Source organism: Pollicipes pollicipes, unplaced genomic scaffold (assembly GCF_011947565.3).
Source record: "Pollicipes pollicipes isolate AB1234 unplaced genomic scaffold, Ppol_2.1 Scaffold_6138;HRSCAF=7277_pilon_pilon_pilon, whole genome shotgun sequence".
In the NCBI taxonomy this organism is placed as follows: Eukaryota; Metazoa; Arthropoda; class Thecostraca; order Pollicipedomorpha; family Pollicipedidae; genus Pollicipes; species Pollicipes pollicipes.
Window position 1 is genome coordinate 35,188,079 of NW_023596818.1, and position 13,401 is coordinate 35,201,479.

At 52.2% G+C, this 13,401-nt stretch overlaps 3 protein-coding genes across 3 annotated transcripts in view; 2 read left to right on the forward strand and 1 right to left on the reverse strand.

Moving 5' to 3' along the window:
- Nucleotides 1-6,682, forward strand: part of LOC119105617 (protein tilB homolog) — an 18,989-nt gene extending 12,307 nt beyond the window's left edge. Inside the window, exons 9-14 of the mRNA XM_037229076.1 lie at nucleotides 229-469; nucleotides 974-1,044; nucleotides 1,327-1,463; nucleotides 2,590-2,639; nucleotides 3,653-3,931; nucleotides 6,616-6,682. Coding sequence (XP_037084971.1) covers nucleotides 229-469; nucleotides 974-1,044; nucleotides 1,327-1,463; nucleotides 2,590-2,639; nucleotides 3,653-3,931; nucleotides 6,616-6,682 — 845 coding nt within the window. The remainder of the gene's footprint in view (nucleotides 1-228; nucleotides 470-973; nucleotides 1,045-1,326; nucleotides 1,464-2,589; nucleotides 2,640-3,652; nucleotides 3,932-6,615) is intronic.
- The window catches only part of LOC119105684 (protein tilB homolog), a 55,605-nt gene continuing 46,861 nt past the window's right edge, over nucleotides 4,658-13,401 (reverse strand). Inside the window, exon 8 of the transcript XR_005095056.1 lies at nucleotides 4,658-4,736. The gene's annotated coding sequence lies outside the window, so the exon portion shown is untranslated. The remainder of the gene's footprint in view (nucleotides 4,737-13,401) is intronic.
- LOC119105682 (cytochrome P450 3A8-like) lies at nucleotides 7,116-9,076 on the forward strand. Its single transcript, XM_037229148.1, has one exon. The coding sequence runs from the start codon at nucleotides 7,262-7,264 to the stop codon at nucleotides 8,729-8,731; it is 1,470 nt and encodes a 489-aa protein (XP_037085043.1). The 5' UTR covers nucleotides 7,116-7,261; the 3' UTR covers nucleotides 8,732-9,076.

Genomic DNA, 13,401 nt, shown 5'->3' on the forward strand with positions numbered 1-13,401 from the left:
TAACATTTGCAAATAATATTGGGTTAAAAATAAAACATACCTAAATAATAAAACATACATAAACATTTCGAGCACCTCGAAAATATTATTGGGTTCCCACAGGCAAAGTAGTCACCAGAAATGACTGAGCATGAAAAGCACATAGTTTGTTGGCCTCGACCACAACAGCAGCGTACTTGCCGTTGCCCGTAGCCTAATCACTGCTTCCAAGCCGCAGCTGAAATCCAGTGAAGCGATCTGCTGAGGCAGCTGGCCATCTGCCTGCTCTCAAGCATCTCTTTCATAGGCAGCCCAAGTCAGCGGGCGTCCTTCAGATGGGCACTGGCGGCTACATCTTCCCGTACTCGCAAACGCACACGGAGACCGCCTGCGACATCGCCGGGGACACGGTCATCCACCCATTCGCCTTCCGCACGCACATGCACGCGCTAGGTACACGCGAGCCGCGCCGCTGGCCGTCCGGCTGCTGGTGACGGACCACGTGATCGCTGCTCGAGGGCTTGACGAGAACACGCCTATATGCGCCTGCCCAGCCCGACGGAGTACTGCATTAAACTGTGCATGCACACAGAATCGTGCGTAACTTGGTTTTGGTTTTCCCTTTTCCTAATAGTATAATTTGCTCGGGACATACTACGTGACATTCTTGTTATTACTCCCGGCGGCCGGCCAGGACTGAGTACACTGCTCTCCAGTCAGCTATCACTCTCGGCGGCCGGTCAGGGCTGAGTACACTGCTCTCCAGTCAGCTATCACTCTCGGCGGCCGGCCAGGACTGAGTACACTGCTCTCCAGTCAGCTATCACTCTCGGCGGCCGGTCAGGGCTGAGTACACTGCTCTCCAGTCAGCTATCACTCTCGGCGGCCGGTCAGGGCTGAGTACACTGCTCTCCAGTCAGCTATCACTCTCGGCGGCCGGCCAGAACTGTATACACTGCTCTCCAGTCAGCTATCACTCTCGGCGGCCGGTCAGGGCTGAGTACACTGCTCTCCAGTCAGCTATCACTCTCGGCAGCCGGCCAGGACTGAGTACACTGCTCTCCAGTCAGCTATCACACTCGGCAGCCGACCAGGACTGAGTACACTGCTCTCCAGTCAGCTATCAAGTCAGCTCTCTCCAGTCAGCGCCAGGGAAGTTTTGCTGCGAGCATCTGAGCGGAATCGGCGCACAAGGCGCGGCCCGTTAGCGCTCCGAGCAGCTGGAAGGGCGGTCGGCGCATCAGACCAGCCGCCACGCGTGCCTCGTGCCCGCCGTCGGCACCGCACGCTCCAAACTCTCTCAGGCCGGAGCTGGACCGTGACGTGGGGACGGGCCGCTGCCGGCAGGCGAGGTGGTGTCCGGCTGGTGTGTCCGCTGCGCCGGCAGCCAGTACCAGTGGACGTTGATTGGCAAGATGAAGCTGCAGCTACCGCAGATGTTCTGCCCGGCGCTGGACAACGTCACGCTGAGCTTCGGTGATGTCGTGATACGTCTGTCCACGGCGGAGGGTAGAGAGACTTGGAAATGCAGTGAGAGTGAGGGAGGGGCGACATGGTACGTCTGCCCATGGCAGCGGGAAGAGAGGCCTGGAAGTGCAGGAATAGCGAGGGAGTGGTAACGTGGTACGTCTGTTCACGGCGGCGGGGAGAGAGGCTTGGAAATGCAGGGAGAGCGAGGGAGGGGTAACGTGGTACGTCTGCCCACGACGGCGGGGGGAGAGGCTTGGAAATGCAGGGAGAGCGATGGGGGGGGGGGGTAACGTCTGCCCACGGCGGCGGGGAGAGAGGCTTGGAAATGCAGGGAGAGCGAGGGAGGGGATAAAGTGGCACGTCTGTCCACGGCGGCGGGGGGGGGGGGGGCAGAGGCTTGGAAGAGCAAGGAGGGCGACGGAGCGGGGAACGTCCACGCCGCGGGGACGTTGCGCAACAGTAATGTTTGTTCTGCCCTTAAGCAAGCTAGAGATACGAAGCAAATAGCGAGGATGTGGCGTGCCATGAAAGTAAATCTTTCGGTGTCTTCATAGGTTTTATGTGACTTACAGTCACAACTGAGCGTAACGTTGCGATGTACAAAATGTCTGCATCCGAAGCTGCGCTTCAGTTACGCTCCATTAAGACAGCCCTCAACCCCCGCAAGTGACGTAATTGATGGATGGCCGCTGAGGTCTTTTTTGCTCATACCAACCACGTCTGTCTGGCCCTTTATCATTATAGTAGCATGCAAGCTGAAGTGTAAAACAAATGATTCGTAAACCTTGTTAAAATCTTCAAGTGAAGCGGCTTAAATGTTTGGAGTGATATGATTTTGGGTATAGCTCGGACTATTTCCCTACGAGCAGTTTCTGTCCCAATGATTGTGGCTCAGCAAGCAGTGTGCTGCGGAAATCGTAGCACATGTAAAGAGAACGTAACGGCTGCGGGTGCCCGCCCGACAAGTGGCCTGCCTACCGGCCGACCCTGTCGTGCGCCCGCCCCACAAGTGGCCTGTCTACCGGCCGGCTCGTCACTTGTACGCCAGCCGTATGGTGTGCGGCGCAGCAGGCAGCTCCGTGAGTTCGCCATCTCAGCGAGATGTTACGTTCACTGATCTCCGTGATGTCACATTTTCAGGCCGCCAGGTGTACCATGAGCAGCCACCGCGCCCGCGTCACCAAAGTCGGGTGAGTCCGCCCAAGAGCCGCATGTGGCCTAACCTGCAAATATTGGATGTTTTCCGGCGAGGAGGTTTGAGATGAACAGCATGTCGTTCAGCAAAACACTGCGTAAGATCTGCTTGACGGGGTGCACATCTGGACCCAAACCCGTGACGCGAGGAGTGAGCTGAGCTGCTACGGGGATTGGAAGCCACTAAAAACAGTTTTGTAAGATTCTGCGACAGGCGTTGATCACGCATCCGACCAGGGTGGACCGGCATCCGACCAGGCTGGACCGGCATCCGACCAGGCTGGGCCCGCGTCCGACCAGGGTGGACCGGCATCCGACCAGGCTGGACCCGCGTCCGACCAGGCTGGACCGGCATCCGACCAGGCCGGACCGGCATCCGACTAGGCTGGACCGCCATCCGACCAGGGTGGACCGGCATCCGACCAGGCTGGACCGGCATCCGACCAGGCTGGACCGGCATCCGGGCCGCCCTCTCGGTGGCCGGCGTCACATCACCACGCCCGCCCGGCACGGCCCACACTCACACGGCTCACACGGCTCACACTCACACGGCTCACACTTACACGGCTCACACGGCTCACACTCACGCGGCTCACACTCACGCGGCTCACACTCACACGGCTCACACTCACGCGGCTCACACTCACACGACTCACACTCACACGGCTCACACTCACGCTCCACACTCACACGGCTCACCACTTACACGGTCTCACACGGCTCACACTCACGAGCTCACACTCACGCGGCTCACACTCAAAACGTCTCACACTCACGTGCGGCTCACACTCACACGGACTCACACTCACACGGCTCACACTCACATGGATCACACTCACACAGCTCACACGGCTCACACTCGAACGGCTCACACGGCTCACACTCACAGAGCTCACTCATACGGCTCACACGGCTCACGCTTACACGGCTCACACTCACACGGCTCACACTCACACAACTCACACGGCTCACACGGCTGGCACAGCTCACACTCCACCACGTGCCGCAGGGCGACGGCGCGGGACGAGATGTGCAACTTATATATGATGTACTGGACGGAGGGCACGCCACTGACGCGCAGCAGCTGCTCCAGCTGGGAGCCACCCTTCTCCTACTGGCACCGGCTGCCAATGGGGCTACTGCGGCTCTTCTCCTACCCGCGGCTCTCGCAGATCCCCAACGAGAAGAGCGTCTCGACCATCGACGGCGAGGAGCTCCGCTCCTTCCTGTTCGGCCGCATGCGCAACGACCAGCCGTTTGGCTGCCGGGTGTTCGATGCAGGCGAATTGTGCTTCTGCGGCCGAGGGACGCACGGCGGAGACTTGGTCTTGGGCCAGGACCTGAGTGGGGGTCGTGGCATTTTGACTGGCGGGGATGAAGAGTGCGGTCTCTCAGTTTTGGTACTTTGTTGCCCTTGCGATTTGTGGGTAAATTGGCAAAGCTGAGTGATTTGTGGTATCGCAAAGCCGAGTGACCAGCCAGAGTTCTTAAACTGGTCGCAGGCATTTCTTCACATGTTAAGAATCGGAGTAAGCTTGTCTATGCCGTTAATTATGCCAGTCATACTCGCAGCTTTCCACAGTGCTTCATTATGCATAAGTGGAGGGCCATTTAAGGTTAAGCTTAATGTGACTTAAGTTTCGGGAATAGGCTGTACACTGGTTCTCCTTGTAGGCTGCTGTAATTACATGCCAGACGGGTATTATTAACCGTATGTTAAGCACGTGAGCCAAGCACAGTCGAAAACAACTCCGCGTTTCTTTTAACATGTGGAAGTGACAGCGATGCAATGCATAGATCTGCTTACGAGACATGAATAACATCATAATTGCGTGTGCGCGGCTAAGCGGTGTTGCGGCTGAGACTACCCAATCAGCACGATTTTCTGTGCTGCTGTGAATTGAGTGGAGTTGCGTCGCAGCGTTGGGCGAGTGTTTTAGTGAGCCAAAGCTGCTGGATTGTCGACCAGTCTGCAGAATGGCAGGCTCAGAGCTGTCTCCATGTTTACGGACGACGACGAATAAATCCAACCTTCAACTGCCGGAGAGGCCTGGCAGCAAAAGCGTCGACTGTCGTCGCCCTCGATGGTCAAACTGTCGGAAAGGAAAACATCTGTCAGTCTCAAAAGAGCATAGCCTAAGGCAAATTCGATCTCGGCGCTCAAGCCGGCTTGGACACTCGCATTCTCGAGCAGATCCAACGGTTGAACAGGACTCACGATGCAAAAGATGTTGGAGCAATTGAGGTAAGACCTACTTTGCTCGGGAAACGAATAGACGTAATGGACCACTGTCCGCTTCCCTGCCCCACTGACATGGGGCAGGGAATGTCAGGGAATGGACACGTGATGTGATTAATCGTGAAGCACGGCGATGTTTCCCAACCAAATATCCTTTCTTATACTCTTAATCAAACCTCCGCAAAGGTGTCTGATCTCGTTAGACAACAGTACGGATAGTAAATATTTACAGTGATGGTTCGGCAGCTCTCGCTCCGACGGTAGCTCCCCTCGCTCAGGCAGGCGGGCCTGACCTGCCTGGCAGGACTGTGCCGGGTTCGAAGGGTTGGCACGAATGGCCGCGTGGCGCCAGCGATGTGCACAATAGAACGTTTTGAGCCGTGCCAGCAGTGATCGTTGTGAGCATCAGCTTTGCTCAGTTGGACAGCCGAAGAGAGGATAACTCATGCGGTGATGTCACGCTCACCCCGGCTGTGTCGGAGCACGAACCAGAGTCGAGCCGCTTCATGAGTAAGTAGCGTGTGTGAGAAAAGGCGGGCAGAAGGACGACCTGCAGGAGCGTAGTTTCCTATTCAATTAGGTGGTTCCTCCCCCCCCCCCCCCAACTTGGGCTGCAGTCCTCCTCCCCCCTCAACTTTGAAAGTGAGCAAAATCCGGGGAGAGGCCTGTTTTTTAGCATATTTGGGGGCAGGTAGGGTCATCTCTTGTACAGCTATTCCCCCCCCCTCACACACACACATACTAATTTTGAGGAACTACGCCGCTGACTACCTACAGTCTTTCACATAGATATGTTTTACAAATCGCTAGTGTTTGTTATTCGCGAGGTGGAGTTAACAAAGTATAAATTAAAACTATTCCACAAAACAACACGTGTTGATTAATCGCTATTGTCAATCTCAGTGCTCTGTGCAATTGACCGCCGCCAATCAGCAGTGTTTCCAAAATGGCGTAAAATGTAAGACTGACCCGCCTTTCAGTGCCCCGTTTGCCAAATGTGAGGTCACTGGGGGCCTGACTCAGCGCTCAGTAAAGGACCTTTCTATCCGCTCAGCACGCACTCTTGCGACAACGCGGAATTGCATTCAATTGCTACCAACTCTTCAATCGAGGGTTTTCGCTGCCAGGGGCACTCATAGTTATAAGCGATGGTACTGGTAAGAACATTGGTGCGCATTGTTGACAATCGCTAAAGACTTCAGAATTGTCACTGACCCACTTCCTCGCAGAGTTTTTTCTGAGAATTTGTTTATGCTTTTCTCTGAGTGCTTGATCATCCTGTCCCTGGAGAGCCTTGTGTGCCTCCTTTTCTCTGTGGGCCTCACGTACACCATCCATCTTTGCAGCTGGTACTGCCTTAAGCTTATGGCTAACTTGTCTACATCAGGCCAGGCTATCGCGGACTTGTAGTTATGATTTGTACATTGGAGTTTACTAATTCACCGTGATTAGAAAATCAGCTGGTCTTCATGAAATATACCAGGGTCTTTTTGCACAAATTCTGCGGATTTTTTTTTAGTTTGTGTGTATTTGTGTCACTTTGTGATTTGTGTTTGTTTTTGTAGGCTTATGCTCTATGAAGCTTATTACTTTTTTCAGAATTACAGACCAATTTACGACCTACAATGCCAATGTACAACTAACTGCATCATGAGAAAAAGCTATTCACTATTGTTAAACTTGCAACAAAAAAATCCCCTACAACATCTATACTCCTGTCGGAACTGTTTCAGACATAACTGGAGCAGCGTCCACTTCGAGGCTATCTCAGTAGCATTTTGGAACATCGGTGCCTCTTAGGCGGCCGCCATTCTCTTGGCCGCTCCGGATTTCGAACGCGGCTTTGGATCTGACTGCGGCGCGATGCGGCGCGAATGCGTGCACTAATCAGCGCCGGTCGCTATCGGCGTGGCCATCGCTGCCATGTGCAAACTAAACAAGCACGTCCGCCGTGCTGTGCGCGGACATAGCCTTGACGCTCGATAGAGATGCAAACCACCACAAATGATGCGCCACGCGGAGTGTAATTCGGGCTTGGATCCGGCCCCAGGCGATGCGATCCTCCTTGGGACGTGATGCATGCATCAGCGGGTGGCTAAAAAATACCATGCTGAACCTGTGATTACAGCGGGCGCTCATCGATGACTTGGTTTCCTTTCATGCCCATATTTCTCCGGAGAACTGCACCTCTCTCTCCTCCTCTCCGGCGGTCAACCGACCCAGCTGAGAGGCGGGCCTTCCGACCTCAATTTAGGTGCGACTGTCGCGGGCGGGAGAGCAGGGCGGTGGCGCCAGCGGCAGTGCCAGCGGTTGGGTCGGCCGCATCCAACCGAAAGGTGGAAGTTTACTGAAGCTGTGAAACGCTCGGTGAGATTGGCTATGGAGCTGGTGGACCTGCTGCCAGTGTTGCTGGTCATCCTGCTGCCGCTTCTGCTGTACAAGTACGGTACACGCAACTACGGCACGTTGGAGAAGCTCGGCATCCCCGTTATCCAGCCGTACCCGTTTGTGGGCAGCGTGCCGCGTCCCTGGCGGCTTTACATCAGGGAAGAGGACATGCGCCACGCCAAACAGTTCAACGGCGTCTGGGGCGCGTACGCCGGCCCCACGCCCCAGGTGTTCATCGCCGACCGGGAAATGGCAAAGCGCGTCTTCATCAAAGACTTCGAGTTTTTCTCAGAGCGACCGAGTGACAAATTCGACTTTGCCCCCGCCAAGGATCTGCTTGACCTTCTGCCGAACAAACGCTGGAGGGTGGTGAGGGCGATCCTGGCTCCAGCTCTGTCGACGGGCGCTAAACTCAAGGCCATGATACCTACACTAGAGCAGTGCGCGCATGACGCTTGCGCGCGTATGGACCAGGAGCTGCTCAAGAGCCCCGTGATCCGAATCAAGGACGTGCTGTTTGGACCACTGGTGCTGGACGCCGTCGCCCAGTTCACATTCGGCCTCAAGGTGCCCAACATCGGCGACCCCTCCGACCCGTTCGTCAAGGCGGCCAAGACGCTGGGCAGCGACGATGTCGCCAGCCCGTTGGTGTCGGCCCTGCTGTCCTACTCGCCGCGTCTCTGCTCGTTGCTCTTTGCCAAGTTCTTAGTGCCGCCGCTCGAGTTGCTGACCGGTATTCTACGCAAGACGGTGAAGGAGCGGCGCACGGCCGGCACCGTCCGGGCCGACCTGGTCGGCGCCCTCATGGATGCCATCGACACCAAGGTGCCCACGAAGGAGTTCCGCGAACTAAACATCACGGAAGACCTACTGTTGCTGCAGGGCGCCAACCTGCTCTTGGACGCGTACGACACCACTGGTAACGCGCTCTCGCTCTGCGCCTATCATCTGGCCACCAACCCGGACGTTCTGGCGCGGGTGCTGGAGGAAGTCAACGGCGTGGAGGAGCTGACGTACGACGCGCTGCAGCGAATGCCGCTGCTGGAGGCCGTACTACAGGAGACACTGCGCGTGTCACCGTTTATCGTGCGCCACGAGCGCGTCTGCCAGCGTGACTGGCAGTGCGGCAGCCTGCGCGTGCCGGCCGGCGTCTCGGTCGTGATCCCCGTGTGGCCGTTCCACCTCGACCCGGAGGTGTTCCCGGAGCCGGAGCGCTTCGTGCCGGACCGCTGGCTGGGCGAGCAGGGCCGCCAGCTCGGCCAGTACAACTGGATGCCGTTCGGCCTGGGGCCGCGCGCCTGCATCGGCAGCCGGCTAGCTATCATGGAGGTCAAGTTCGTGCTGGCCTACGTGCTGCAGCGCTACCGGCTGGCGGCCACCCCGGAGACCCGACTTGAGTACCGCAGGGGTGCGACCATCTTCGGTATCAGTCCCATCTGCCTGAAAGTAGAGAAGTTGTAGACGGGCCTGCGAGCGCTGGTGCGCTCACCTCGTACCTCAGTTTATGTCCCGAGATGGAAATAGCTTGGGAGGAGTCGTGCCTGATTGCCAAAGACAAATGCACATGTTTGGCACTAGTACACGGTCAGATAGTTCTAGTGCACCGAGGCCTGCATGCTTGAAGGGCTCACGGCTGCGGATGGATCTAGCAAACAACGGACGACTGCAGACAGAAGACCGGATTGCGGATTATAGTTTGAACTATCACACGTGTGGACTCAATGTTACGGCACAAGTGTACTACATAAGGGTAATGAGACATGACGCAAGTGCCAGAAACATAACAATATAAGTAGAAGGGCATTTGATTGTGGCTTTGCTAAGCGGTACCGCGTACTGAAATCTACCCGGCATGACTGCTTGTGCATGGAATATGTCAAATGATACAAAATATAGATGTTCTACTTATGTTATACTTAATAATGTCTGCAACACGCTCCACTCGTGTGCGGGTCAAATCGTTCGGCATACAAGGAACAGTGTACGCGATGCGCACGTCCACGCGACGGCCGCGGTGTCATGCGACAGCGGTGGTGAGGGAATGTCCGTGAAACTGCGTCCTACTCTTGTTCGTTCTACTGCTCGGTTACTCTTGGCTGTGCTCTTCTTTGTTTTTTTCTTTGTACTCTTGTCTGTTTGTCTTTTTCCGTTGCTTGCTCAACTTCTTCAGTATGTCACTGTCAAGCTTATTTTTCTCAACATCTGCACGCTTTGGTTTCATTGTCACCCATAAAGGTCAAAGTTGATGTCAAATGACGCAGTCATAGCGACTAAACCGGTGACACCCAGCCGATCTTAAGTATCATAACATAGTGCGTCATCCGCACTCAGCTCCGTCAACGTGACGGGAACAGTCAAGGTCACCTTTCAAGTTTCATTTCAGGGTCAAAGAAAGGGGAGCCTCATGGTGACCACAATCACGCCACTAAAAGCAAAAGTTTAGATATCCAACCAAGCGTTCGAAATGTCAAGATAAAGTTTGCATCAGTGCCAATCTCAACTAAAATCTTCCCCATCCTCAAAGTGCTCCTTCAAAGTCCAAATTATTATGACACCTCTGAAAATCCACATGAGCGAATCCAGGGGAAGGTGCATCTGGGCCAAAGCACCTCACTTAGATAGCCAAAGTCGGACGAGGGTGACATGATAATAAATATTGATGGCGAGATGATCTTAATGGGATATTTTTAATGAAATACGAGGAAGCCGTATAGTCTGCCATGAAATTCGGAACAGTTCATGGGAAAGTGGTCTCATATCCCTATCCATTCCTGTCCTTACCGGGCTTCGCGTTTTCGCTCCAAACAAGAAAAAGCATGCAAATTGCATGCGCAATATATTTCTTAGCTATACTCTGAGTCAGTATACAGCAGACATCCTTTTTGTAACCCAGTCTGCAACACGTCATTGCCCTGTTCATACGTCACTTGCTACGGTGGTAGTACTTTAGGAAGCAAAGGTTATCAACGGCTTCGTCCCAAAGCTCGACGGCACTTTCGTGATGATATTCCTGAAGTTGGGGACACTTGTTCCGACTCAACCCTCTCAACACGAGGAAACTAGGAAACCCAACGTTGGCCAAATGAGCAACAATGCTGACCCGAGAGTGACCCACAAATACGAAGCTAGTTTAAGTCTTCCTTTTGCAGATTTTAGATCTTTTCATTAAGTATAACTGGAACATACTTCAGTGCCATCTAATGCACAACACTGTTTAGTTACCACAAGTGATGTTGCTTGGACAAAAGTGATCAAAGTACCTGAACTAGTCAATTTATATTGCGCCAAAGCAGATCGTAGGCACTGTGACGCTAGTTTTTAACTGCAAATGAGAAAGAAAAGGGTGAAATTTAAAGTGGCCTTCCTCCAAAATGTACCGCCAGAGATTGCACTCCTGCATCCCATATCATAGGCTTTGATTTCAAAAATTGCATGCATCATGTTGGATCTTTTAAGTCATTGGAAGTCTGCTCAGCCCATTAATTACACTGTGGTAAGCACAAACATCGCTTGACTGCGTCACAATCGTTACAATTTCATAAACCGAATGTAAGAAGTAGAGGCAGTCTCTTCTATGTTTTTATGTCTTTAAGTGCCTGCATTATGTAGCAACACAAACGAAAACATATGCGAGCTTTGAATTGGCCCAAATATCTGTCCCACCACCATTCATGCCACATCACACAGCAATCGCCGCACTGTTTGGGTGTGATTGCGTACAAGCAAGGATAACAACGGCATTAAGTCCCAGAGCCTTTGACACTGAAATGACACAAGTATCAGCTAGTGCTTTTACAAAAGTGAAATGTTAAGTTCTGCAGGGAATTCTACAATAAGAACTTAGAGATTATGTCCAGGACTTTTGTCCACACTTGTCATGGCCTGCTGAATGTCACTTTCGGTCCATATCAAATGGTTGATGGACGCCATGTGCTGACATGGAATTTTCTACGCAGACATCTGTACGGATACAGATACTGGAAGAAGTGGAAAAAGCGGACAGAACAAAGGCTTTAACGCGCGCTCGGGTGGGCGGTCAAACTGACCGCCCCGAAGGTATTTCCAAGATTGTTTCCGAACGGCGCGGCGTAGCCATGCCAAATTTAAGATGGCTGTAGACAATTGAAAAGTGGATCGCCTAACATCGAATTTAGATGTACCTTATAAGGTCGCTGACCTATGACAGGTCAGAGTCAGGTCATGGCTTCTGTCAAGGCCAAAACCAACCTGTTTTATTACTCTAAGACTTGCTGTATGTGACAGCTCTGGTGTTCATTGTGAATTTATTGGTAGCAAGAACGGAATTATACATCTTCCATGGACTTCTTAGAGGTCTGAATAGGTCATTGACTTAAAATGACCCAGGTCAGCATTTAGTTGTTACAAGCATACTGCCTAGCGAAATCTTTGTCGCTTATGTAACTGCAAAACCCAGAACAGTCCTCTATTATTTTGGTCACCATGATCTTCAAGAGGTCAAACATGGTCAGTCAAACAAACACGGCGGTCAAACAAAGATCAGTGATAGGAAGTGATACATAGGTTTACTAACTGAGGCTATCATAACGCAAAATGTCTGCATCCAGTCAGAAAAAAATCATCCGTCCCGCTGGACACCTACAAGACATCCGTGCTTGGATCTTCACATTGGAATGTCAAACTCTGGTCAGGGTAAGTCACACCGAATTTCAAATTATTGGTGTGCAAATAGATTTTTCGGCATACATCTACCTGAAACTACCTTGGTGATATCATGATTCCCTGAAACACTGGCCTCTTACCACTGGAGTTGGTTGCATCTGTGCTAAACTATGAGATCTTGGATTTAAAGGGCATGTGTTGAAATTGCTCCAATGATTCACTGCTTTGCTGTACATAACCTACCCTTCCCCATACATATCAAATGTTATGTGTGTTTTGTGCAATCAGGGTTTATATTGATGTTTTCATCTGTTACATTTAAATAATTTTCTCTCGCAAAGAACTAGGTGAATACATGTGCAATAAGATAGAACATGACAGGACTTTTCTCTAACATCTATATTTTTCAAGAAGCTTAGTGCATTGAATTTCCACTGATCATTTTAAACGAGCACAAGCAGTGATGACATCTATATTTCATAGTTTACCTGTGCGCTTGAATAATCAAGCATCACTGACCGCTATGAAATAGTGTTCTGGCCTTGGTTAAAAAAAACTCAAGTTTAACATGCTCATTGCTCCAGCCAGCATGCCTGTAACATGCTTTCAAAGATATGCTGGTGATTTCACATGCCTATTTACAACTCAGAAGTAACCATTGATTGGCTGGCAGCAATACAGGAAACTTTCCAAATCTGCGCAGACTCTGACAATAGATACAAAAAAATATTCCCAGCTCACCACATTATAATGCCTGATACCTGGTGCACAAGGTTTTGGCTGCAGGACATACAGACGGCTAAGCCAAAAGATATTGGTGACCACAACCAAGCATGGAGTTAGAAATACAGATCCCAGGAGCATCAGTATCGTAGTACATCTCGCTACTACATCCAGCGCCGGACACCCCATGCGTGGAAAGGGCTGCTCAAAATAAGACGGCTAGGATGAAAGGTTAAGAAGTTCTGTACCGAGTGTAAGGTTTCAAGGTGATTTGCTAAAGGACGCCAGCACTGGTCATTGCTCCACCGTCCGTGTGTCCCACATGAGCTGCACTACGTTTTGCAAAGAATTCTTGCAGCGGGGGTTTGACAGGTCAAAGCATGTTGAGAAACCGTGGGAGACTTAAACGTTTTCAGGGCATTGAAAGTAAAAGAATGACATAGCTTACAAACATGATCACGCTGAAAAAGTTCGTCAGACACCACGTCAGCCACGATTAAAGTCAGTCGTCTCTGTAAATTGCACATAATTTTGGGAGGACGCACATTACGCTCTTCCAATGAAGTCAGCCGATTTTCAAAGGATTACTGGACTGTTCTTTCTTGGCAGGACGACGTGATCACCATCTGGATGGTTTGCCACCCTGAGTGCGGAGGCCCAAGGGACCGAGTCGATGACGACAGCTATGGCGATGACTTAGTGGATCCCCAGTCACGTCAGACCGTTTGACCTGTCGGCGCCCGCGGCGGTCCGCAGCGTCCTGCGGA

What these genes read in the sequence shown, in the direction of transcription:
- LOC119105682 (XM_037229148.1), top strand. Translation starts at nt 7,262, where the DNA reads ATGGAGCTGGTGGACCTGCTGCCAGTGTTGCTGGTCATCCTGCTGCCG.